General features: G+C 49.2%; 1 protein-coding gene across 4 annotated transcripts in view; it reads left to right on the top strand.

Moving 5' to 3' along the window:
• POLR3A (RNA polymerase III subunit A) overlaps window positions 1–19,685 on the top strand; it is a 44,076-nt gene extending 24,391 nt beyond the window's left edge. For 2 of the 4 annotated variants that reach the window (XM_060406396.1, XM_060406397.1), the window contains 16 exons: window positions 1,096–1,207; window positions 2,230–2,348; window positions 3,938–4,075; window positions 5,899–6,069; window positions 6,980–7,093; window positions 8,040–8,075; window positions 11,371–11,457; window positions 11,545–11,627; window positions 12,503–12,673; window positions 13,752–13,845; window positions 14,039–14,131; window positions 14,760–14,924; window positions 15,418–15,582; window positions 15,787–15,918; window positions 17,149–17,281; window positions 19,048–19,685. In XM_060406396.1, coding sequence (XP_060262379.1) covers window positions 1,096–1,207; window positions 2,230–2,348; window positions 3,938–4,075; window positions 5,899–6,069; window positions 6,980–7,093; window positions 8,040–8,075; window positions 11,371–11,457; window positions 11,545–11,627; window positions 12,503–12,673; window positions 13,752–13,845; window positions 14,039–14,131; window positions 14,760–14,924; window positions 15,418–15,582; window positions 15,787–15,918; window positions 17,149–17,281; window positions 19,048–19,196 — 1,962 coding nt within the window. In that variant the 3' untranslated portion in view covers window positions 19,197–19,685. The remainder of the gene's footprint in view (window positions 1–1,095; window positions 1,208–2,229; window positions 2,349–3,937; window positions 4,076–5,898; window positions 6,070–6,979; window positions 7,094–8,039; window positions 8,076–11,370; window positions 11,458–11,544; window positions 11,628–12,502; window positions 12,674–13,751; window positions 13,846–14,038; window positions 14,132–14,759; window positions 14,925–15,417; window positions 15,583–15,786; window positions 15,919–17,148; window positions 17,282–19,047) is intronic. The other 2 variants (XM_004021506.5, XM_042241195.2) reach the window with 1 other exon arrangement.
• The last annotated feature ends 5,827 nt before the right edge of the window (window positions 19,686–25,512 follow it).

The raw sequence follows: 25,512 nt of genomic DNA, 5'->3' as shown, positions 1-25,512 counted from the left end.
CCTCAGCTGCACTCCTCTTTAGTGGAAGCATGATTCCCAGCTGACTGAGCATCATAGGTTGTGGGTTGAGGGATGGCAATCTAGATGAGCCCATGGACTAGAGTATTGCTATTGAGTCGCCTAATCACATGCCCAGTTGGTGGGAATTCAAGTGTGTGCTTGGCAGAGACAAATTTTAGAAACATTACACGCCACCCTCTTTTAGTATGTATTACATAATGTCATATAAGGTACAAAATGTTATACATGTGTATACAGTATACACAAACGTGTGTATATACAGTAATATATATAATATACAGACACACCGCTATGTAGGGTATATACACAAAGCTGCGTATATTCTACCTCATTTGCCATTTAAATGTTTTTCTGAGGTTTTGTTACTAACCATTTTTTCCTTACACGGAGAAGGCAATGGCACCCCACTCCAGTACTCTTGCCTGGAAAATCCCACGGACAGAGGAGCCTGGTGGGCTGCAGTTCATGGGGTCGCTAAGAGTCAGACACGACTGAGCAATTTCCCTTTCACTTTTCACTTTCACGCATTGGAGAAGGAAATGGCAACCCACTCCAGTGTTCTTTCCTGGAGAATCCCAGGAACTGGGGAGCCTGGTGGGCTGCCATCAATGGGGTTGCATAGAGTTGCACACGACTGAAGTGGCTTAGCAGCAGCATTTTTTCCTTACACACTGATTATGAAACCCGTGGGACTTCCCAAGGGGTGCTAGTGGTGAAAGAATCTGCCTGCCAGTGCAGGAGGCATAAGAGACATGAGTTCTATCCCTCGGTCAGGAAGATCCCCTGGAGAAAGCCATGGCAACCCTCTCCAGTATTCTTGCCTGGAGAATCCCATGGCCAGAGGAACCTGGCAGGCTACAGTCCATAGGGCCGCTAAGAGTAGGACACAACTGAAATGACTTAGCACGTGGAAAATGTCAGTCTGCAGAGATAGGACATCTTGGTCTTCTAAGGTCTGAAACCTTTTATCTGCTGGAAATCTGACATCTCGCTCGAATTCCTCACATTCTCTTAAATGTCACGTTGAGCGTCGGTAATCACATAGGCACCATGCATCTCTCTTTCTCCCGCCAGGCTTTGATCCTGAAGGAGCTGTCTGTGATCCGTGACCACGCAGGTAGCGCCTGCCTCCGGGAGCTCGATAAGAGCAACAGCCCCCTCACCATGGCTCTGTGTGGCTCCAAAGGTGAGCACCTCCTCTGGCCACTGCTGCCTCTGCCTTCCATGCAGGCTGGCTGGGTGTGCTCTGGAAAATGTGCATCCGAACTTCAGGCCTAGAATTCCCTGGTCGTTCGTCCAGTGGTTAGGACTCAGTGCTTTCACTGCCCAGGCCCAGGTTCAATCCCTGGTCAGGGATCTAAGATCCCACAAGCTGGCAACCCCTGTTCAGGACCCCCCTAAAAAAAGAGCTTCAGCCCTTTTGTTTATAAGGGTGTATCTTTTCAAATAATGCTTAGAGAAGGAGATGGTTCTTGGCATTTTTAAAAAGTCTAACTCCTTTGGAGAAACTTGTTTATCATGTGTGTGGATTTCTGAGTTTGAGGGTGCTTTGAGTAAACTTGGTCTTATTTTTTTTGAAGAAAGAAAGAAGAGCCAGGGATGATGTTAGATGATAATTAAATACACTTAAATTTTATAGTTAGCCAGGACCTGAAAGTGTTAGGTTTCATGATACTGCACTCAAATTCAGAACCCCGAGCTTTGCAAACTTCCTGTTTTAACAAATTTTCGACAGAATAAAGTCCAGTCTCTTTAACCTTGCTGTCCTTCACCCCATAGTCTCCTCCCTGCCCCTGGTGCATACCCCACACTCCTGTCCTGTGTCTCTGCTTCCTACTCTCTGACCCACTTTGGAAGTCCTCCCCCGTGTCCTCTATGTGGAAGTCATAATCTTCTCCAAGAGTCCAGCTGGTTAATGCTGCCTTCTCGAATACTCCCCTGGAAGTCTCTCCTCCAGCCCCAGAGTGCTCATCCGCCCCTGAGCTCCAGCCCTGCCTGGCCTTCCTTGTGTTACTGACAGCTCTGTCCTTGCTGTTCTGGTTCTGGCCTTTACTGTCCCGGTTCTGGCCTTTACTGTCCCTGGAGTATGAACTTGTTGAGGATGGGGGCTGTGCCGTGTTGTATTCCTGTCGTACCAACAGGTCTGCTTGTACTTCAGTTACTGTGATTTTGGTAAATGAATGTTCCATTTCTGGCCTGCTTCCCCAGGTTCCTTCATTAACATATCACAGATGATTGCCTGTGTGGGACAGCAAGCTATCAGTGGCTCTCGAGTGCCAGATGGCTTTGAAAACAGGTCCCTGCCTCACTTTGAAAAACACTCAAAGGTAAGCAGGAGTGGATCAAATACAACTTTGAAGGACAAGCTTCAGGAGCACGAAAGAATGACTGAAGCTCTGGGGCTGCCAATTAGGCGACTCCTGGAGCTGGTATAGAGGGTGAAGACCACTCAGGGTTATTCCCTCTGCAGCCCAAACTTGACTGAGTCCTGTAGAAGGAGCCTCATGAAACTCGGAGCTGTAAAACTTGGACCAGTGCCCTTTTGTACATTTTCTCTTTTAAGGGGGAGGATGTCCGTTTCCTACCCAACTTTATCTGAAGTAATCTGAATGTGGTGTTACCGTTTGTGTGCATTCAACCTGTATACTTATTTTAGGGGACACTTACGTAAAAGTGTAAAGATTTTTAAACAGTGAACATGTGAACCACAGTGAAACAACTAGGAAATTCCAGGCTCTCTCTGGAATTCCTAAACTGCCTGTAAATGACTTCTGAGTTCTGTTGGCCCTCGTGGTCTGGGCACTACTGTCAGCAGAGTGAGACAGACACGCCTGTATTGGGGTTTTCTGAGATTCTGGGGTAGATAGCTATGAAATGAACAGTTGAGGAACTTAGAGCTGATTTGGTCACTTAGTAATTCTGGACGGAGTCAACTGTTATTCACACTAAAACACAGATGCCCCAGCTGCTCCTGGCCTGAGGAGCTGTAGGACTTACGGCCAGCCCCTCCTGGGGAGAGGGGCCTGCTGTACTGAAATTGACAGACACTGTCTGTATCAGGTGGCCCCAGGAACAACCTGGGCTCCCTGCCCAAGATCAGAATTTACTAGAGGTCAGGCAGCCAGCAAGTCACTGGAGTGGTACCTGACTGTGCTTCTATGGCTCGGAGTCAAAGCCTGACCAATTTAGAAGAAATGCCAAGCACATCTAGTGCCAGACTTTGGGGAGGATGGTACTTGCCTAGAAGTGCTTTTGAGTATGCCAGTTGCCCCTTAAGTGAAATGGGGCAAAAGGATTTTAGCGTATTCATCTGAGTTGTTCTCCAAGGAACACAAACCTGTCCAGATCAAAGGCCACTGGGCATTTCATAGGGTGTTTTTTATATGTGGGTTTTTTGGTTTTTTACAGTTTTTTTTTTTTCTTTATCTTAATATTCAACCATTTAAAGTGTAGAATTCCAGCAGCTTCATGTGTTCACAGAGTTGTGTGATCATCATCATAATCTAAATCTTAGGATATTTTCAACAGCCCAAAAATGAATCCCCATAAACTGTAGCAGCACACGGCTATGTTTTGGAAGTGGACAGGTCTGGCCTGCTGGCAGGTTTCCTGGGAGAAGGCCAGGGTGCCCTCTAAACTGAGATCCATGACTGCCTGCCTGCTCTAGGAGTAGCAGCCCAAGCTTCGGTGTCCCTGTCCTGAGCCTCCTGGCTGGGAACTCCCTCTCCTTTTCTCTGGTAAGGATGGTTTGAACTAAATTATTTCTTCTTTAGGAAAGGGCATAAAACATGGCAGTGCATTGGCCAGGTATTTATAGTCTAAAGGTGAGGTATTTCCTGATTTGAATGGGTCTTGGAATTGGGGACCTTAAACTTTTATTTGTTAGATTTTTCTCTTTTTTTCTACCTCTCTTTAGCTCCCAGCTGCCAAAGGCTTTGTGGCTAATAGCTTTTATTCTGGTTTGACACCAACCGAGTTTTTCTTCCACACGATGGCTGGCCGGGAAGGTCTGGTCGACACAGCCGTGAAGACAGCTGAAACAGGATATATGCAGGTAACCTGAGAAATGTAGCCCATTAGCAATGAAGCCAGACAGGTCTGCAGATCTTGACTGCTGAGTGTTTGCTTCTTTTCTACCTGACTTCTGATTTATTAAGTCTTGGCATTTACAAGGAATAACTGAGAGATGTAGATGCCCTAAAAATAAACAACACGAAAAAGTAAGATATTAAAAAAGTTCAGAATCAGTGTCTCCTTCGAATGGTGCAGACCAGGAAGCACATGTACCAAAGCCCCGCTAGAGAACATGGGCCAGGAGTCCCCCGGCACGCCATCGCACTGAGCCACTACTTGCTAACACACGGAGATAGGCTGACAGTACCCACCTCCTGATGACACACTGAGAGGCCTGTGCTCACTGTGCAGCGGTTTATGGACTCTGTCATTAATGTCACTCTAAGGGACTCAGAGAACCTGTTCCACTGCCCGCAGGAGGGCGTGGGCACTTGGAGGGCTGACTCGTTCTCCATTGTGTGTACAGCTGTAAGAGAGTAGTCTTCGGGGATAGGGCTGAGCTACATGCTTTTTATGCCTGTGTTTCTGAGACTGCCACAGAGGTACATCCTAGACAGCAGAGAGGTGAGAGCACATCCTGCTTTGTGCTTCCATAAGACCACAAGCGAAGGATCTCTCTCCAGTCTCTAATTCTCATTTCTACCTTGTACTCCATAACCTACATTTTGTTTTTCATTTTGCGGTTGGTTTTGGTTTTGGTTTGTGTTTTTGATGATTTTATCTGCTTACAATACATGCTGAGGTTAACACTCCAAGTTGCTAGGCCATGAACTGCTGTGGTTTTGTGTCCCTTTTCTCCCCACCGTGGACTGAGAAGCGCAGCCCTTGGCAAGCAGGGAAATGAGGACTGATAAACCAAAGATGAGTAATGAGTGAATGAGTAAGCCAGAATACACAAGGTTGATGAGAGCAAAATGGACTCGAGTCAGTACCCACCTATTTCCATAACCTCTCATCTGTCCCCTGTGCGGCATTACTGATAGTGCTTCCCTCTTAATCATCTTTTAATGGGAAATCGCCCTTTAGCTTCAGAGTGTGCTTTTGTCAGAAACCTAACAGACTCTGAAATGCTTTTAACACTCTTGCCTGAATGTCTGTTGACTTTATTTTTCGTCCTGTACCTTTCTGAAGTCGAGAGTATGACTTTCCCAGAGTGGCTTGTTAACCTGGAACAAATTACTTCTGGCATGAGGGATTTTTGTTTTGAAGTTGCCTGGAGGAAGATATCTTTCCCTTTAACTCATTGAACCCCTTCACCCCGCTGGCTGGAGGGTTCTGCTGGTGGAAGGTTCTCCCTAAGCAGGTTTGAGAAATGCCTGCTGCCTGCTGGTTCAAACACACTAGTCCTGTTCTCTCTTCTTACCCATCCGTCCCAGAAGAGGGCCTGCACCGGATCCTCTGTAATTCATATTGAAGTCCACAGGGGTTCCAGCTTAAGTTGTGTTTAGAAATGCAAAGCAATTGCATTAGTTTAAACCTTAGGGAGACAGAGAGGGAAGGCAAAGCAGCCTAGGAAAACAGTGTTTGCTGAGTCCTTCGGGGGTGATGGGGTTTAAATTGCATGTATTCTAAAACATACTGGAGCGTGGAGCATATTCTAAATCCCACTGCACAGGCTAGTGAGGCACTTGTGGGGCCATTCTTGAGGTCAGGAACTCTTTCTAAGGGATTTCTAATAAAATGTTTTTATGTGATTAAAAGCACTGGTAGCCTTGAAACTCAGTTGCAAATATCAACCTTCATGCACGTGACTAGTGCTCTCAAAGCACCTGAACTTTTATCTCCTCTCCTTCTCTTCCTTAGAGAAGGCTCGTCAAGTCCCTGGAAGATCTTTGTTCACAGTATGACCTGACAGTCCGCAGCTCTACGGGCGATATCATCCAGTTCATTTACGGGGGAGACGGCTTAGATCCTGCAGCCATGGAGGGAAAAGATGAGCCCTTAGAGTTTAAAAGGGTTCTGGACAACATCAAAGTAAGGTTGAGCATCATATCTGTGAGCATTTTCAAGGATGTTTCCTTAGAGTGGGTGTGCCTTTGGCATAGCATACAGCTAACGCTGTCATATCTGCCCAACCACTGCGATGATGTTAGTCTTTTTTATTCGCTTTGCATAATTTTCCCCAGGTATTAAGGAAAGAGAGTTTCTCAAGTTCAAAAAGTCTAGTTCTTGGTAGTGAACCAGTGCCAGTGGAAGAGGCCTTGGTCTTCTTGCCAATGTCTAGTCGAGTGCTATAGAGACCATGTAAAAGTCGTGGGTGGGGAGAAGCAGGCCTGTTTCTCATAGTTTTAACAGGGGATACAGTTTAGAGCAAGCTTTTTAAGAGGTAGCTGGACAATGTTGATCTGAATTTAAGTCTGGGCGCCCTTGAGCTATACTTAAATTTCACTTATAGGAATTCGCCCTACAGAAATGATCTAAATGTGCCAAGAATGTTCTTCCAGCATTGTTTATAGCAGATACAGGCCATCTGTGGAGGACAGGTCAAACATGGAATGGTCTGTCCACATGTTAGGCTGCAGTGTAACCATTAAAACTTTGAGGGAAAACCCATGAGCTTGGGGGCGGAGAGGTATTTTCACACTTGAAATTTTTTTTTTTTTTTCATAACAGCAGTTTATGGTTTTAATGCAAATCAGGGGCGGGGTGAAGGTTGGGAAGGAATGACACAATACCCACTGAATAGCCCACAAGCTGTTAGGTAAGGCGGAGTATCAGTTTATGCTGTTTTCACCTTCGTATTAAAGGTATGTGTTTTGAAAGACAAAAACATCACAGGTTGCTGAAAGCTCTGGGTGAGGTTGTATTGTCTCTTATAAACTCCTTCACTGAATACTGCCCCCTGCCCGCCTCCAAATCACACTGTTTTCTTTTGATATTCGAGGCAGTCTTCCCATGCCGGAGCGAGCCTGCTCTCAGTAAGAACGAGCTGCTCCTGAGCGCCGAGTCCATCATGAAGAAGAACGAGTTTCTCTGCTGCCAGGACAGCTTCCTGCAGGTGAGCTCTGCGGGGGCTGCGCACCCAGCTTGGCCGTCACCAAGGAATCATTCTCCAGGTGCCGACAGTGAAGTGTATAAGCTGGGGGTGTTTATGTAAGAGTGTTTCTCGTTAGAAGATTTAAGAGTGGCCCAGGCAGGAGAATCTCAGCAGTCAGCATAAAGAATTTATCTCATGTCTTTTTTAGTTTGTCTTTTTGCACAAGTGTTTCTCTGGTAGAAGACAAGTGCCCTAGTTACGAGAACTGATTTTTTTTTTTTTAACCCTGTCCCGGTCACCCCCTGCCACCCAGTCTCGCATCCCGTAGGCCAACTCCTCCCTCCGTGGTTTTGAAACCCAGTAATTTGTAATAGTAAGAGCATTGTTTTAATGCCATTTATTGTGTTTTACACAATAAATGATGCAGTGGGGTTTGTTGAATACCATCATTATTTTAAATTGCTTTTTTTTCTTGCCACAATATGGGTTAGAAATGTACAGTCATCCTTCCTTTTTCTTCCAGGGACCTGTTACCTTGACATCCTCTTGGTTTTTTAGTTTGTTTTTTATTTCACAGACCTCCTCCTTTCTGTTGATAATCATGTTTATGATCAAAAGCAAAGGAATACAGGAATACATGGTTCCCTGTGTACACTGATTGTGATTCAAATATAGCACAAAATATATCCCTTGAAGTATATAAAAGATAAAAAGAGTAAGACACTTAAATAAAGATATTTTAGGTAAAAGCTCTTCACTCTTTGACATGGTAAGATACAAAAGGTGAAAAAGAGATTCTTCCAGATTTTAACACATTTAAAATTAAGAGCCTGGCTAAGCTGAGTGCCTTCATTTTTTTTTTCTGCTTCACAATTTTTTTTTTTTTTTTAAGTAACAAATGAGAGAGATGATTTGGTTTTTCTCCATGACTGTATTCACTTATTTATGTTTCTGTTTCTCCTCGAAGACCTTAACTGAGACAGGCTATGAGAAATACAACGAGGTAACGTGCTTCCGTGCTGTGGCTACCGAGCAGGGGGCCTGGCTATGCTGTGCAGTCTGCCAGCCCCAGGCGCTGCAGGGCACTGTCCCGTCCGACTAGCAGGGCTTCCCCTTCGTCACTTGGCCCAGGCCCTTTCTTGTCTTAGATATGGTTTGACAGTGGTGCCCTGACCAGCAGCGCTTGTGGGTTCAGTGAGCACTTGTTCATCCATCCCGTCCCCATCTGTCACACGCCCCACAGATCCAGGGCCCCAGAGGTGGCGGAACACGTCCTCACCCTCCAGTCAGTCAGTCTGAGATCAGGTTTGCTGAGGGATTCCAAAATTCGCTGACCAGAACAGATTAATCTGAGCCGAGAAAACCTTATCCTGCTGTGGTGTTAGAGCTGGGGAGGCAGAGAGAACTCCCGGGTGGCGCTGAGCCCTAGCCCTGCCAGAAGCCGAGAGCCAGGCTCACACACGCTGCGGGCTGAGTGCGAGCAGTAGCTGCTGGTCAGCCGTGTGATTAACAGCCTGCCAGTTGCCGTGTTCTGAGTGCCCTTGGTATGCATGGGTTGATCCTGCTAAGTTCTTAGTAGCTTATCTCAGTTTCCCCTTCCAAAAAGGGAGCTTTTTCCTTTTAACCTAACTTCCAAAATACCTGCCATAACTCGTGGGTGAGGGAACTCATTCCTTTTAGCAAAGCCGCTCCCAGAAGCATGTCCACGTGGGTGGCAGCTGAAAGCTGTCCTTTGCACCAGAACGGGGGAATGGTGTGAGGTGTGTGCGCTTGACTGCTCGTATGTACCAACTTCCTCGACAGATGAAAACCCCCTGGATCGGCTTGGCCTTGGGTTCTGGCCCCGGTTTCCCTGTGCCAACAGGTGGGGCAGCCTTGAACACCTAGCAGGCAAATGGCAACATCTGGGTCAGGAGGGCTTTCAGAGACTCTCCCTAAAGGACATGACCACAGCTAGATAAGTAGGCTCAGGGAGGAAGTCACCCATTGGAGGAAGCTCTTAATACTGAATGATACAGAGGAGACACTAGGTGGCCGCGGGTTTTATTGTTGATGAGGATCCCACTTGAAGGCAGAGCCTCCTCAAGGGAGATTGTCCCACCACCTTCTCCAGCTCTAAGTTCTACCTCTGATTTGTAACAACTAACTATATCTGAAAAATGTGGCCTCGAACCTGTAATTAACAAGTAAGCCTGTCGAGTGTCTCTTTAAAAAGAGTCTCTTGAGAATTTTCAAGCTCTTTTAAATTAGTTTAAGTTCTTTCTTAAATAGAAGTCTTTCTGCATAGAATGATGGCTTAGTGGCATGGTAACTTTCCACTCTTTGTCAGTGAGGGGAGTTGATCAACAAGGATAGTCATGAGAAGCCTGTGTTCGTGAACAGCGGACAGCCCAGCTGTGATGGAGTCCACCCTTATAGCCTCCCGATCACCTGGGCTCCTGGGAGCCAGTCTGAAGTGTCCAGCGGGCCAAGACAGCTTTGCAGGAAACCCCTCCTCTGAGTGTAGACTGTGCAGAAACATTTGACTTTGTAGAGGGGCCTGTTCGCTTGGCCAAGCCCTGACCTTATTCAGCCCAAATGGCCTCCGCTCTAGAGTGATGGAGCCAGTATCCTACCGCCCCACAGGGAGAGCACACCACGCTGGACAGCAAGTGACTAAGGAGTTTGTGGTCACAGACCCTGTGGATCCCAGAAGTTTTAGTTTTTTGCTTTCAGAAAAGATAGTAACTAGAAATTGCTCATTAGTCTATGGGAGGTGAGAGAGATTTGTTTTTGCAGTATTAGGACAGTACCCGGCTAGTTAAGTCTCAAGCTCTCTGGAAGTGCCTTATAGAATTCTGTTTTTGCGAAAGTGGGCATCTGGTCCAATCTGCCCTTGGGAACATTTATTTCAGACGAAACTTTAGATACTTTCAGCTGTGATACAGATTGAGTAGACACTGGGCAGGCATGCTGGTCTTCTCCTACAGTTATCCTCAATTGAGAAACATGACCTAGTGAGGCTTTGCAGCCATCAAAACAGTTGTCCACCCTCGGGCCTGCCCAGGGTTTTGTCCAGATGTGTGGATCTGACCTCAGCCAGCCGCACAAAGCAGCTGGATGCCTGCACTTGGCCAGAGTGCCCCTCAACCCCCAATTTGTCCAGAATCATTGAGGGAAATCATATTTCCCTGAGGGTCGCTGAGAGGAACCATAGTCAGAAACACCCCAGGATCAAACCAGAGTGGCTGCTGTGCTTTCTCTGAAGGATGCAGCTGCTAGATTGCATGTGTCCTCAGCGCATCTGCAAGGTGCTCTAGGAGTCAGTCCCACGGTGCGTGGTGTGTGCTGGCAACAGGGCACGGATGTGTGTGGCCCGTTAAACACACCGCACCCCCTGTGAAAACTCCTCGAAAGGAGATCCTGGCTGCTCCTGGTTCTAGGAGCAACCACAAGGCTATTTCACAGACACATACCAAAGTATAAAGCATATGGGGCTTCCCTTAGAATAGTTACCAGAAAACCTAGGCCTGTCATTTCTAGCCGTGACCTATGGATCTTCCATACAATGTAAATTCTCTTCACCTTCTTTCTTGCTCCATTTTGTCATCATCCTGGGGCTTAGAGCCCTATTCTTAAAATACAGCGGGAGCTACCGATAGGCTGATGTTTCATTTCCAGCTTTGAGGGTGATTTCCTGGAGGCCTTACAAAGTTCTGAGCATGAGACGGGAGCAAGGCAGAGGTGAGGGTCAGAGATAGAGCTGGGACCTGGGCGTGTTTCCTTTGAAATGAAGGCAAGCTGAAGGCATGTGCTTGAAATGTGCATAGCATCTACAAAGCCAAGCTCTGTAGTATTTAAGTTGAGCAGAACAATTGCAGAAGAAACCCTCAAAAATGTATCAGTCTAAAGGCTTAGAAGTACAAGTGGTGCAACAGTACTTCCTCTGGGCCGCATGAGCGTGGGCAGCGAGGTGTTCCAGGAGGGCAGGGGAGAAGGCAGTGGGTGGAAAGGGTCATCCTATGTCACTCTCACGTGCTAGGTTAGCATTGCAGCTTCATAGGAAGCATCATCACAGTAAAAAGACCTGAGAAGCGCTGCATGGGTGGACGTGTCCAGGGTATGGGTAATGTGGTGTGCTCCTTAGAAAAGCACGTTGTAATAGAACCCGTATCCGTGTCATATCCCTTACAGTGTCTTATTTAGCCACCACTAAAGTAGGAAGGATTCATCACATGACTAAAGTTTCCTTAAAAATGAATCAGGTCATGCAAATCACTGAGAAATATAGAGCTGATGTTTGTTGTGTAATCTTTCAGGAGATAAAAAAGTTCATCAAGGAGGTCTCTGAGAAGATCAAGAAGACCAGAGATAAATACGGCATCAACGACAATGGCACGACAGAGGTAGCGGCCCTCCCCAGGGGCTCAGGCAATGCAGAGGGTTTCCCACACTGCCGGCCCTGACCCTGAACTCGGCTTTTGTTCCTCTAGCCCCGTGTGCTGTACCAGTTGGACCGGATCACCCCTACCCAAATAGAGAAGTTTCTGGAGACGTGTAGGGACAAGTACATGAGGTGAGGGTGCTAATTGTCTGAGGCGGTCGGGCAGTCCAGTGGGTCTCTTGCATCTTTCCTATTTCCCCAGGAAAAAAAATCCTGTGCCCACATCGCTTACCAACTGCCGGCCTCGAGCAGGTTCTGTCGCCTCCTCTGTAGGGGCTCCAGTGGGTAGACAGGCCAAATGCTCCAACATGTGGTAGGAAGTGCAGAGAAATTTCCGAGCATTGTCTTTTCATAGGGAAACTACCAACATATTGGGCAAGGGCTGGCTGCTTTGTCCGCCTGCAGTACCATGTGTGAGCAGAGCTCTTAGGTCTTCTCCAGTCATCCCATGCTGAACGCAAGTAGCCACACAGTGCTCACTGTCATCGTTGGACCCCTCCAAGCATTACTCCCCCTCATTTGTACCTATAACTGATCTGTGTCCGGTTTTCCTCTGTCACAAGCCCAATCTGGGTCCTTGCCAATTCCTTCCTGACCCTGACGGCATATGTATTTTTTCTGTTGAAAGATAATCAGAAACCTCCCCAGCAGTTTGGGGGGTTTAGTTTTGTCTCTTTGTTTTGTCAAGAAGATCCCCATAGAGAAGGAAATGGCCACCCATTCCAATATTCCTGCTTGGGAAAATTCCATGGGAAGAGGAGCCTGGTGTGCTGCAGTCCATGGGATCACAAAGAGTCGGATACAACTTGGCCAACTAAACAAACAACAGATAGTTGACCTATAACATTATGCAAGTTTCAGGTGTAAACACAGCAATTCAACATTTCTGTAATTGCAAAAAGATCGCCACGATACATCTGGTTACCATCTGCCGCCGTACAAAGATATTGCATCATCATTAATTGTAATCCCCAGGCTGTACATTTCATCCTGTCTTGTCTTTTCAGGGCACAGATGGAGCCAGGTTCTGCGGTGGGCGCTCTGTGTGCCCAGAGCATTGGCGAGCCGGGCACCCAGATGACCCTGAAGACTTTCCACTTTGCGGGCGTGGCCTCCATGAACATCACCCTGGGCGTGCCCCGCATCAAAGAGATCATCAACGCCTCCAAGGCCATCAGGTGCCCTCATCCATTTCCCTCTTGTTCTCACACTCGTCTGTCATGTCCTGGAGAAACAATGTTTCTCTTGTCATGAGGGGGTGTCTGATAAATGCTAGGACAGTATCTCAGACTCTGGAGTGACACGTGCTAGTGTTAATCATATTGTGGCTCTTACAAAAAATCCAAGACAAAATGTCCAAACTGGAGAGAGTCAGAACTGAAGCAGTGGTTCTTTGTGACCACAAGTCCATGAAAGAGAGAAACCTAAAAAAATGCCTGGAAAAATTGGAACCATGTGTCATTGTAGACTTCATGCATTTGATGTTGTTATTCCCAGCTTCACTGATGATGTGTCTGCAACTCGATTTGGGGCCGTATTCTGTGACAACTCCCCCAGCCCAAATCCCACCCCCTGCTGATTTCATGGTAGAATTTGTAGGTGTCCTGAAACTGGGAAAGACAGAAATACTTCATGGCGCGTTCAGTGACAAAGTCATGTCTTACCTATGATCGGAGTGTGACGAAATGACAACACAGCGTTAAAGGCGAGAACGCTGTACTTGGTTCTGGAATAGCAGCTGTCCGTGTCCCGGGTGGCAGGAGCTCTGCCCGCCTCTAGGTCAGTCAGATCACCCAGGAGGGTGCATTCAGGGGATGCCATCCAGGATGGCGAGGGTGGAAGCGGCTAGCTAGTAGTTGGAGGAGCCAGAGGTGTCCTGGAGGGGAGGTTGTGGGGGTGCAGTGGGGTAAGCTGTAAGAGACTGGATCTTGTCACTGTGCACACCATAGCATACAAACTTGTAGCACACCAAGGGTCAGTTTACTCAGGGAGCAGAACTGAAATAACTACGTATTAGGACCAAAGAGGAGAAGGCAGGATTGCGTGGCCAGGAAGACTGTTCCGAAAGCCACTCACTCACTGATGGAGTGGCTTGCCTCCTGAGCACGGGTGTGTGCAGCCCTCAGGACTGCGCCTGGCTCCAGTGAATGGTCAGTACAGTAAACTGCACTTGCTGTCAAGGCTCCAAACTCACCCGGGCTTAATGCAGTGTGGCCTTCAAGCAGCCTCGTAATCCTTTGCCCTCCCTCCCCACAGCACTCCCATCATCACAGCACAGCTGGACAAGGACGACGATGCCGACTATGCTCGTCTGGTGAAAGGGAGGATTGAGAAAACCCTCTTGGGAGAGGTAAGAAGAAATCCCTCTCAACAATAAGAGAACTAAGCCAGCAGCTTCGCCAGGACGTGTGAGAACCGCCTGCAGTGGATTTACCAATCTGGGTGTCCACGCTGCTCTGTGTCCTTAAAGCCGAGAGGGAGCCTCGTATGCTCTGAAGGACGGGGAAGTGACTGACGGATGTTCTGATCTTTTGACACCGCAGATTTCAGAGTATATTGAAGAAGTGTTTCTTCCTGATGATTGCTTCATTCTCGTCAAGCTCTCCCTAGAACGGATCAGACTTCTGAGGCTGGAGGTGAGTCCCGTAATTAAAGGCGTGAAGGAAGTCATCCCCTTTCAGTCCCAGGACAGGTGCTGATGAACTAGGGCAAGAGCTACGTGTAGCATGGGAAGCCCCAGAGAGGCTTCCACGTGGTGTCTGCCCTCTGGATCTGTTGTACCTTCACGTTCTGTCTAACCCTGACCCTGGCACAGATATGACCACCTAGAGGCACACAGGAAATTAGTGGAGGTGGTGTGCAGACCACAGTGCCCATTTGCTGTGGCACAGCATGCCAGCAGTCGGAAGGGCCATAGTGCCAGCCATGTCTTACCCACCCGTGGGTGCCCAGCGCAGCAACGGCTGGCTCAGGATATGTGGGTTGACCTGGCTGCTTCTTATTGGCATTTATAAACGGGTAATGGTGGCAAAGTGGATTTAGGAGGGGCGGGTGGTGGGATCTGCTTTTTTAGTGAAGAAAGCAGAGGTGTATATACAGTACATACGTCTCTGGTATTAAGATATCACAGTACCAAAAAAGACATGACGAGGAGAGAGACTGATGAGGGGGGATTGATTTAAAAGGCTCCTCAGAGGGGCAGGAAACAGAAACCGCAGCCTCCAAACCCTGCCAGTAACCTCCCGGGCATGCGACCCCTCACAGGTGAACGCGGAGACGGTGAGATACTCCATCTGCATGTCCAGGCTGCGTGTGAAGCCCGGCGACGTGGCTGTGCACGGCGAGGCAGTGCTGTGTGTCACCCCCCGAGAGAACAGCAAGAGCTCCATGTACTACGTGCTGCAGTTCCTGAAGGAGGATCTCCCCAAGGTGAGTGGCAGGCCGCCTCCCCAGGCGGTCAGGCCTAACGCGGGGAGCACGCTCGGCTCTAAGCTGCAGAGCCAGGCAGCGGGCGCGTAAGGGCTGCTGAGACTGCGGGTGGCGCCCTGTTCCTTCGCTTCTTGGCCACATCCCTGAGGAGTCGGGCAGGTTCAGGTTGCCTTCTTGGCACTGCCTCACCATTCTGCCTATTCAGCTTTTCTCTCTTCTCTCATAAAACTGGTGGTGGAAGAGGGCACGACCCCCTGAGCTTCTGCTTTCCTGCCTCCCCGCCTCCCAGCGACTGAGGCAGCACGCAGGCACTCCCAGCTTTGGCGCGTCCCTGACAGTCACCCCTGAGATGGGGTGATCAAGACCACAGACACAGGCTGTGACACCCCCAGTTCTCGCAGCCACTGTGGTTTCACTGTGGTTTCCCAGGCTGCTAGGTGGGTGGGGCCGCACGCACTGCGGGGTCTCGAGCCCTCCGTGTCTCTGAGTGCAGGTGGTGGTGCAGGGCATCCCGGAGGTATCCCGAGCTGTCATCCACATCGACGAGCAGAGCGGGAAGGAGAAGTACAAGCTCCTGGTGGAGGGGGATAACCTGCGGGCAGTCATGGCCACCCACGGCGTGAAGGGCACCCAGACCACCTCCAACAACACGTACGAGGTAGCGCTCACGGACGGGGCTCCTGCAGTCGTCCCAGCATGTTCCTCTGACCCTGCCGTTCACTGCGGCTCTGCACCGAAGACTACCCCACGCTGCATCTCTGGGGAGGGACACGGTGCTGGGAACCTGCAGGGCAGAGGAGATATGAGGGGAGGCTGGGGAGCCCTGGACGCAGCTGCCTCCATTCATCCCTGCCCTCCGCAGGTGGAGAAGACCCTGGGCATCGAAGCTGCCCGGACAACTATCATCAACGAGATCCAGTATACGATGGTCAACCACGGCATGAGCATCGACCGGCGGCACGTGATGCTGCTCTCCGACCTCATGACCTACAAGGTGCGCGGGGGCCTCGTGGCTGCCATCGCACACCCGGTCTCAGGGCACGAGGCCTGGAGGACGTATACAGTGCCTGGCTGTGACGGCCACCGTGACCCCAGACCCAGAGTACAGGGGTCCAGCCGGGCGTGCTGGTAAAATTCCAGTGTGGAAATTGCAGCCGCATGGCAGGAGGCAGGGCGTGGTTTCTGTCCTAAAAGAACATTAGCCATTGCCAGAAGCCTGAGGGTTCCGTGACAGACTGAGGTTTATGTCCTGTCGAACCCACTTCTCATACGTCTATAGCCGTTTCTAGGTGAAAATCTGAGTGGGGCACTGAGTTTGGTTGGTTGGTTGGGTTTTGTTTTTGTCTCTTGTACCAAAAATCTTTCCTCTTCAGTGCCATAAGGCACGATGCCGCCACAGACAAACTTGTGCTGTATTGCAGCAAATTCAGAAACTGGGTGGGAGAAGTGACCCATTTCCTGCCATCCGGTAGTAAAGACAGTCATTGTAAAGTCTTCCTTTCCATTTTTGTTCTATACGCACATATTAGATTACTACAGGTAAACAGTAAAAATTAGCATGTCATTTTTACTGAACATTATAAGTATTTTCCACATTGCTATGTAGTTTTATAAAGATACATTTTTTTAATGATGGTTTAATATTCCTTTGAATGAAAGTACCTAAATTTACTTGTTTCCCTACGTTGAGGTTTTTAAATTATTTGGGTTTTTATTTCTTTGAGCCATAAGAAACATCTTCAGAAGTATTTTTTTTTTCTTTTGGGGGGGAGGGGTGCAGTTTAGTTCCCCGACCAGGATTTGAACCCAGACCCTCAGCAGTGAAAGTGCAGGGTCCTAATCACTGGGCCAGCAGAGAACTCCCTGCTTTTCCGCTTCTGTTTAGTTCATTTTCATTGGCGTATAGTTGCTTTACAATGGTGTGTTAGTTTCTGTTGTACAGTAAAGTGAATCAGTTACGCATGCACACATATCCACGCTGTAGTTTCCAGTTCTCAATTCTTTGTTCCAGTGGCCCCTGGCTGTGAGTGTCAGGATCTGTGCTGTCCGTGCCAGTGACCTCAGAGGGACACAGGTGGGACAGATGGTCATTGGGGTCCTTCTCAAACCTGGATTGTGACTTGAACAGCAGCCTGGCTGCTTTTTGCTTCTTCTGTTGAGGGGCGCAGGGGCTGCGTTCTGTACCTGGCAGGAGTCCCCACTCTGGCTCTCTCCCTTGGCACAGGGTGAAGTCCTGGGCATCACCAGGTTTGGCCTGGCCAAGATGAAGGAGAGCGTGCTGATGCTGGCCTCGTTTGAGAAGACGGCCGACCACCTCTTTGACGCTGCCTACTTTGGCCAGAAGGACTCTGTGTGTGGTAGGTTTGGTGCTTCCAGCAGCCTCGCCAGAGGCCTTTGTGGGTTTTCGCTGGTTTTTTGTTTTGTTTTTTACAGTTTAAACTATGGCCAGGGCTTCTCAAGAGGTGGAGAAACTGAGCATGCAGAGCTTTGCCTTGTTTAAGAGTAAAGCCGCAGCTCACAGAATTGGAGCTAACGATCTTTTGTCTCCAAAGCCTGACCATGGCTGCCTGCGTCCCCCCATCCTTTAGCAGGGTGCTCAGTCAGGACAGAGGAAAGGTCACCCCTGGGCAGGTAGGAATTTTCTAGCCCTCAGAATGAGAGTCAGCCACTCTGGTCCTGCCCCAGGTGCTCCTGCTGTCCCAACTCCCTAAACAAGGCAGCTGGCACGCTTCTGCCAGGTGCCTCGCATGCCATCTCAGCACGTTGCTGAGGCATGGATATCAGCCCTTTCACAGGGAGAAGACCAAGGCACTAACTCGTTATCAGAGTCTCGCCCTGCGCGGGCCTGCTCTCCCCACACAGAGCCTGTCTGGCGGGCCTAGGGGAGAGGGGTGGCTGTCACAGCGGAGCTCGGCTCCCCCTGCCCCAGAGTGCCCGCTTTGCTCCAGCCTTTCTCATGCCTCAGCAAGACCCTGTGGCCTGAGGTGGGAGTTGGTCTGGGGTTCAGACAGCGACGCCACACCTGGCCCCCAACGCTGCCGCCAGAGCTCTGCTTCCTAGTGGCCATTTCCCCTCTCACCTCCTTTGTGGACTCACCACCCAAGGTGATGGTCGGATGGGACCAGGCAGTGTATGCCTAGATTTTGCTTCCAAGATTAGGGTCACAGGTTACAAATAGAGGGAAAGAGAAATTACACGGTTCTTTACTAGAACGAAGGGTGAAAGGAAAGAAAAGGCAGAGATGGGGGCAGGAGAAGGGCAAGGCCCAGCCAAAAGTGAGAGAAAGCCTGCTTGCAGGCCGGAGACCCAGCATCCCGCTCCACTTTAGGGGCCTGGCGTGGTCGCGCTGCCCCAGCTCTAAAGCCTCCTGGTCCTCTGCATGTTGCAGCCCGGTGTCAGCCCTCACTCTGTGCTGGCCTTTAGTTTGATTGCCTCTCTGGCCCCTGATAGCACAAAGCCCAGAACATAGCAGATGGACACTTGCTTGCTATAGAACCAGAGGCCTCACGCAGAGCCCAGCATTTAGAGCTTAGAAAGCTGAAAGGGAGCTTGGAGAAAGAATCTACACTGTCGCCTGACTCCCGTCACTCCATGAGGGGCCCTGCCTTCTTAGTGTTTCTGATTCAAGCTGTGGACTCCGAGGTTGGGGTGCTGTTAACCCTGGCCCACCCCTGACCCCTGGGCACAGAACAAATCTGTGCTGCTGTTTCCATGGGGATTGGTATCTGCTCACTGAGGTCCCATTTGCTTGTTCCCTGGGCCCTAAGCTAAGGACATGCTGGGTAGCAGACTCAGGGTTTCCTGAGCATCATTCAGTGTATCCTTGCTGTTTGAGTTTAGTGCTCAAAGGTGAGGCCACACGATGCTTTAGCTCAGGCAGAAAGGCTGCTGAGCCAGCAGTGGGGCTGTGAGCAAGCACTTCCCTTCAACCAGATGCAGGAACTCTCCCAGCCTGCCCAGGAGCACCAGGCCATGCCTTCAGCATCCACAGATGAGGAGTAAAGTGAGCAGCCCAGGCCCAGCACGTTGGGGCTGGGACTCCAAGTCAGCAGTTTTTCTTTCCTGCTTGAAGACTTTCCCAAGCGTGGAGAAGCTCTCTCATCTCCTTTCTGGTTGGTTTCAGGGGTGTCTGAATGCATCATCATGGGGATCCCCATGAACATTGGAACTGGACTCTTCAAGCTGCTCCACAAGGCCCACAGGGACCCCAGCCCTCCCAGGAGGCCCCTCATCTTTGACACAAACGAATTCCACATCCCCCTTGTCACCTAGTCCAAGGAAGAGAGGGCTGTTCCTGACCTTGGCTCCTTGTCACCTGGAAAAGGGCTGGAGGCCAGCAGCCATCTCATGAGCTTTGTGCTCTCCAGGACCGAGGCCCTGCTGCCCCCACCATGCTGGCTGTTGGAGAAGGTTCCCGGAGTCCTGGGAGCTGCTCATCCCATGACCCCAGCCATAGCACAGTGCTTGGTGGGGTAAACCAGGATTTTTCTGTCTGTTTGAAACCTGCTTAATCTGGGGACAGCTCTGCACCTCCTGCCCACTCCACCTCCCTGGACTGGTGAGGAGAGCCAAGCATCTCTGCTCATTTCGACCTCCCCTGTCCCTCCATCCGCTCACAGGGGTCCCAGGCTGACCAGGCGCCAGTTCTGAGCCCCAAAGCCAGGGCACATCCTCAGTTCTTCCGTTCCCTGGTCACGCTGGAATCTCCCAGTGTGACATACTAATGTAAATATTGTTCGTAGTATTTATTTGTTCACTGAAGAATTTGGAGTTTTTATTGTTATTTTAGTTTTCCTGTTGAAACCAAGAAGCTGTGGAAACCAAGAGAGCCAGCTTTGAAGCATCACTGGAAAAACTAGTTAAGCAAATGGGGCTGTCTAGGACTTGAAACTGCGTTGAAACTGTCATGAGGCCAAGCTGCACCCTTTTTGTCTGTTTCCCCTGCCACCCCCTTTGTGTCTATTTCCAGTGCCCATGGGGGCACATGAGTCAGACTCAGTCTTTGTGTCCTGTAGAAGCCTCTCCAGAGTTTAGAGCTGGCTGGGGTGGGGACCCCCGGTGTACATGGAGATGAGGAGCGGGGCTGGCCCAGACCCCCTGCCCTGCCTGGGGGCATCCACACTCCTCCTGAGGAATCCACATGGGTGCCCGCCTCCCGCAGCCAGGGAGCACACGAGGCAGCTGCAGAGCCGGAGGCCTCGCAAGTGCCCCGGGGCCTGGTGTGAGAGGGCCCTCTGGGTGCAGGCAGGCACCGGCGCTCGGGTGAAGCGGCCACCCAGACAGGGAGGGTGGGGCCCGCACGGGGGTGGGCACCCGCTGGAGCTGACGTTCCCCAGACGGCTGCAGCAGGTTTCTCAGAGCACATCTGTGATGAGAACACACGTGAGGCTGTGAGGAAGGGCCCGGAAGGGCGTCCCAGGAAGACCCGTGCTTCACTGCCTGCTGGGGCTTTTGCCAGTGACTGCGCCATCCGTCGCTGGTGGGCTTTTCAAGGCTTACAAGGGGGTTTGGTGAAACACCAGAAAGAAACGTACATAGCTTGTCTTCTAGCAAGCGCAGGGGTTTGCTCACAGAGACGGTTCTTTGTGCCGAATTTGCTCCCTGGGGTTGGCCTGAGGCCACGGAGAAGGAACTGTGGTGGCCGCAGCTCTCCTCCGAGAATGTTCCTTGGAGCCTGTCCTTCCCTCCCTGGGGGCCTTGGAAAACCTAGGCTGCTTGGTCAGAAGTGAGATGATAGGAAAAGTGGAGCTTTGACCCTATTTTCTGGCTCCCTGCTCTTGGGAAGAAGGTCAACCTCTGAAATGATAGCTGGTGCATCTCGGTGTATTAAGCTACTGGAAGACGCAATAGTGCAGGCCAAAGAGATGAGCATCTATTTTTGAGTGAGAAGATGGTTTGGATGATTAAAGAGGGTGTGATAAAAGAAAAAGGGGAGGCTCAAAGAATTCAACCAGTATTTTATAGAATTACATTCTTTGGTCATTCCCTAGTTGATTCCCCACCTTCTGAGTTAATGCTGCTAAGGTACTCTGCAAAGCCCTAGGTTCTTGGGTGTGTGTTTGGAACGAGTGCTTTTTTCCCCATACTGACATAAGTTAGGAATTTTTGACCTGAGTTATTTTTTGTCAACGCTCAGGTTTCAATTCTACCAAAGTGAGTCCAGGCTTCCCAGGTGGCACCGTGGTAAAGAATCTGCCTGTCAGTGCAGGAGACACAAGAGACTTGTGTTTGATCCCTGGGTCAGGAAGATACCCTGGAGGTCACGGCAACCCACTCCAGTATTATTGCCTGGAGAATTCCGTGGACAGAGAAGCCTGGCAGGCTACAGCCTGCAGGGTCACAGAGAGTCGAACACAACTGAGCGTAAAATTAGTTTGGCCCTACACCTATGAGGTTAACTTACAAACTTCTCTTAGGGTGCCAGTGATATGAAAAAAAAAATGCCGTTTTTCACATCCAGCTCCCCATTTACCTTTGAACTGATCTGGCCTAGTTTAAGACAAATGGTTGAGTCCGTTAATAATGCTTATGCAGGTTTGCCCCTTGAAGCCTCACCGTGGACTCTGCTTCACTCACCCAACCTGCCAGGAGCCACAAGACTGGCTTCCTAAAACCTGAGAAGTAACTTGTGGGCCTGATCAGATCCAGGACTGCTGGACTACACGTGAGGGCCAAGGAGGGTGGAATTGGGTGATGGAAGGGACCACAGTGCCCACCTCGCTCTGTGTGACAGAAGCAGAGAGGCCGTGGCCACAGCTGCTGTGAGTGACAGGTGGCGCCTCTCGGAGCCTGGCCTGGTCTCTGGCGGGCACTCTGACTCCCTGGGTGAGGCGTGGCTGCAGTGGACACAGGTTCTGGGTTGGATTCAGACCAGCACGTGGTTCTGGGAAGGGGCACACCCCCAGCGACAGTGAGGCACCCTCACCACCAGCCCTGCCTCCATAGGCGGTGTTGACTGGTAAACCCTACTCCGGGCTCCCCACTGCACATCCCAGGGGTGGGAGTTAAAATTCCCCCTAATCTGATCATCTGCCCTGGCCTTGGGCTTTGTGCAAACAACTCAAACACTCAAATAGCGGTGTATACAGAAGGCGAGCTCAACAGGTTAGGATGTTATTCTGGCCTATTTGGAGGAAATAAGGAAAATGTTTAAATTCTGCCTCATCAATTAGACACGTATTTCTGACTGGTGATCTGTCCAGTCCTTGACCCTTTTTCCCTCCTTTGTACACAGGGATCAAAATAGTGACTGACTCAGTTACAGTCCCGCCCCACTTTGTTCAGCACTTTGGGGGCGGGAGAGACATTCTGGAGTTTTTCAGGGTCTGTGTCAGATCAGAGTTAAACACAGAGCTATGTTTCTACTTCAGGCTCTGTCCACGTGCATTCACACTGATGAATGTCTGATTCAATCTGACACTATGTGGTGGTGATTTTCTCTTAAATTTTTGTCTCTTGGCAGAACTCATTTTTCTATCAAAACTCAAAAGAAGGAAACGTGCTATACAAAAAAGTGTAGCAGTTCAGCCCTGATGGTTGTGAAACAGGGTAACTGGGTTATGGGTGGGCTTCAACTCCTAAAATAATGAATGTTCCTGCTGCAGGCCCAACTCTAAAGGTAAGCAGTAAGCGTCCAGCCCCCTCCCACCCCATGTGGCTAATTCAAATCCAGTGAATTGTGGGGCAACGTCCCCCACACCCATCCTCTGGAGGTGCCCCCTGGCCAAGATCAGGTATTTAGCTTGACTTCATTCATTCAATTAGTAAAGACCTGCTGTGTCCAAAGTCCTGTTCTAGGTACTGAAAGTACAACAGTAAACCAAACAGGTGAATCAGATACTAACGCATCTAGAAACAATTCTTTGGCAGAAGTGGGTGGGGCGGCAAAAATGTGTCCAACACAGTCTAGGGTTGAAGCTTCAGAATTGAGGGCCTGGCTCCTGTAGGCAGGCTCAGCACATGAGCCCTCATCAGAGCAAAGAGGAAGGTCCCTCTGAGCCAGCACACTCCCCAGGTTCCAGCCCTACCAGGCCTCCTCCCCTTGGACTTGAGTTCTGGAGGATGTGCCCTGGGCAGAGGACAGCTGCCTCTGGTCAGTGGGGAGGGATGCTGTCTCCTTTCCCCACCATCAACATGCAGTGTTAATAAGCAGTATTATGCTTTTGTTCTGGCCCAGGTGGTGTGCTGGACCCTCAGAGGAAGTCCCTGCCTGCATGGGGTTTACCATCTGCTTGGGGTCATCTTATGGTTAAGAGCCTGGGTTCTGTGATCAGGCTGTCCGAATTCAAATCCCAGTTTCCCCTTTTTATCTGGTGACCTTGAGCTAATGACCTAGCCTTTCTGCCTCTACTCATTTGTAAGATAGAAATGCCATTTATTGGTATCTAAGTCATAGGGCCATTGTGAGTTTCAACATGATTATGCATATAAGGTCTTAGTACAGCTTGGCACACAGAGTATGTGCTCATTAAGTACGTTGCAGTTGTGATGACTATCACTATTTTGACTGAAAAACATGCTCTGTGAATTCACAAGGAAAACCCAATCCTTTGACGCTTTTTAATTCACTCGGATGGACCTGTCTGTGGCTTTGGAAATCGGGCCTCCCTGGATATAACTCCTGCCTCACTCTCTGCTCAGTCAGTAGATCCCAGGAAGTACTTCGCACCAGGGACAAAGAAGGCTCAGGGCGGGGACTGACACTTAGCAGTTGTGTGGATCAGAGCTTGAACATTTTCATTTAGGCCATAAAGTAAATGTGATCTCGTTTTAAGAATTGTTGGTAGTAATACCAGCTAACTCAGAGGCTCTTTACGGAGAGATGTAGGTATTAATACCCTTATTTATATAGATGTGTTTATGATAGGGTGTTCCTCTCTTCAGGCTTCCCTGGTGGCTCAGCAGTAAAGAATCTGCCTGTAGTGCAGGAGACGCGGGTTCCATCCCTGGGTTGTGAAGATCCCCTGGAGGAGGGCATGGCCACCCACTCTACCATTCTTGCCTGGAGAATGCCATGGACAGAGGAGCCTGGTGGGCTACAGTCCATAGGGTCGCAAAGAGTCAGACACAACTGCAGTGACTTAGCACGCACACACGTCCCACTCAGAGAGGTTGCCATTGAAAAATCATCAGCAAAAAATATTACCAATAAGAAATTGGTAATCTTAGCCACCTTACTAACCACTCTGTTATGTTGTACCTTCTGAAGGTATTGCCCTTTTTTTTTTTTAAGTCTGATGGTAAAGAAATCACATCATCTTGGACCAAACTTTGCTCTGGAAAGTGCTGAGTGTTCTGCCCTGAACATAGTAGAGTGGTCATTTCCAGTTACATAAACAAGTAGGCACCAAATATTCAGGGAGCAGGACACTTATCAGCATAAGTTAACAAAAAATCTAAGTTAACAGCCTTAAATACCTAAGGTGGTTTTTTGTTCATACTTAAAAAGACCATAGATGGTATTGCAGGATTAATAACAGCAGTTTCACAAAGTTGTGGGAGAACCAGGCTTCTCCCAACCTCCCTTTCCACCCTAGCATGTGGCCCAGCCCTCGTTCCTCATGGTCCAAGGCGGCTACTTGAACTCCGGGCCTTACAGCCAGAAGAAATGAAGAAAGAGGCACAGCACTTCGCTTTAAGGAGAGTTCCCAAAAGCTAACTTGGCATCTCTGTTCACATCCCCTCAGCCAGAATTAGCCAAACACAATTCCAAAGGAGGCTGGGGGATGCCGTCTGGGTTCCGGGTGGCTATGAAGGGGCTTCTGTTAGTAAACAGCACGGGGAGGTACAGAAGTGGGCTATGACCATGTCCGCCTGCAGCGTATAAGGATGTGTTGTGGGGTTTTGTTTGTTTGTTTTGGCGGGGGTGGGGGGGTTGCTTGATAAAGTTCAGAAAATTCCCCTAAGCCTCTTGGGACTGGAATATTTCTGGGGTGGGTACAACCATGGGACCTCTTCCTCTTCAGAAGGATTAAGAGCGCCCCCTCCCCGACCCCCAAGCCCTTCACTCTCCTCCTTTTCCCTTTCTTGCAGATTTCATGCCTGAGTTTTTGTTGTTGTTTACTAATCTGACATGTAAATTAGATCTCATTCCCTTAGCATGATGTTCAAAACGTTTCTGGGCTTATGGAAAATGTAGCTGTCAAACATTCATTCCATAAATAACACTGTTCATTGCTCACCTGCTATGTCCCAACCCCAGTACCAGGTATTGAGTGGTGAACAGAATTTCTGTGACCCCTCTTTTTAGCAAATTAATGTAGTCACAGCACTATCCACAGAAATATAATACAAACAATATATGTAAGTTCTCATTTTCTAGTATCCGCATTTTTTAAAATAGTGAACTTAATTTTAGTAATCTATTTTAATTAACTCAACATATCTACAATATACCAATATGTAACCAATATAAAAATCATGGATGAGATTTTACACTCCATATACTAAGTTTTCAAAATCCAGTGCATGTTTTAAGAGTACAACAAGTTTCAGGTTCTCAGCAGCCAGATGTGGCTGGGATATACTATATTCAGTCCAAAAAACACAGTCTGGGGAATTCCCTGGGTGCGGGGGGGTCCAGTGGTTA

The sequence above is a fragment of the Ovis aries genome, chromosome 25, assembly GCF_016772045.2.
Source record: "Ovis aries strain OAR_USU_Benz2616 breed Rambouillet chromosome 25, ARS-UI_Ramb_v3.0, whole genome shotgun sequence".
In the NCBI taxonomy this organism is placed as follows: Eukaryota; Metazoa; Chordata; class Mammalia; order Artiodactyla; family Bovidae; genus Ovis; species Ovis aries.
This window is presented reverse-complemented; position numbering and strand designations above follow the sequence as displayed.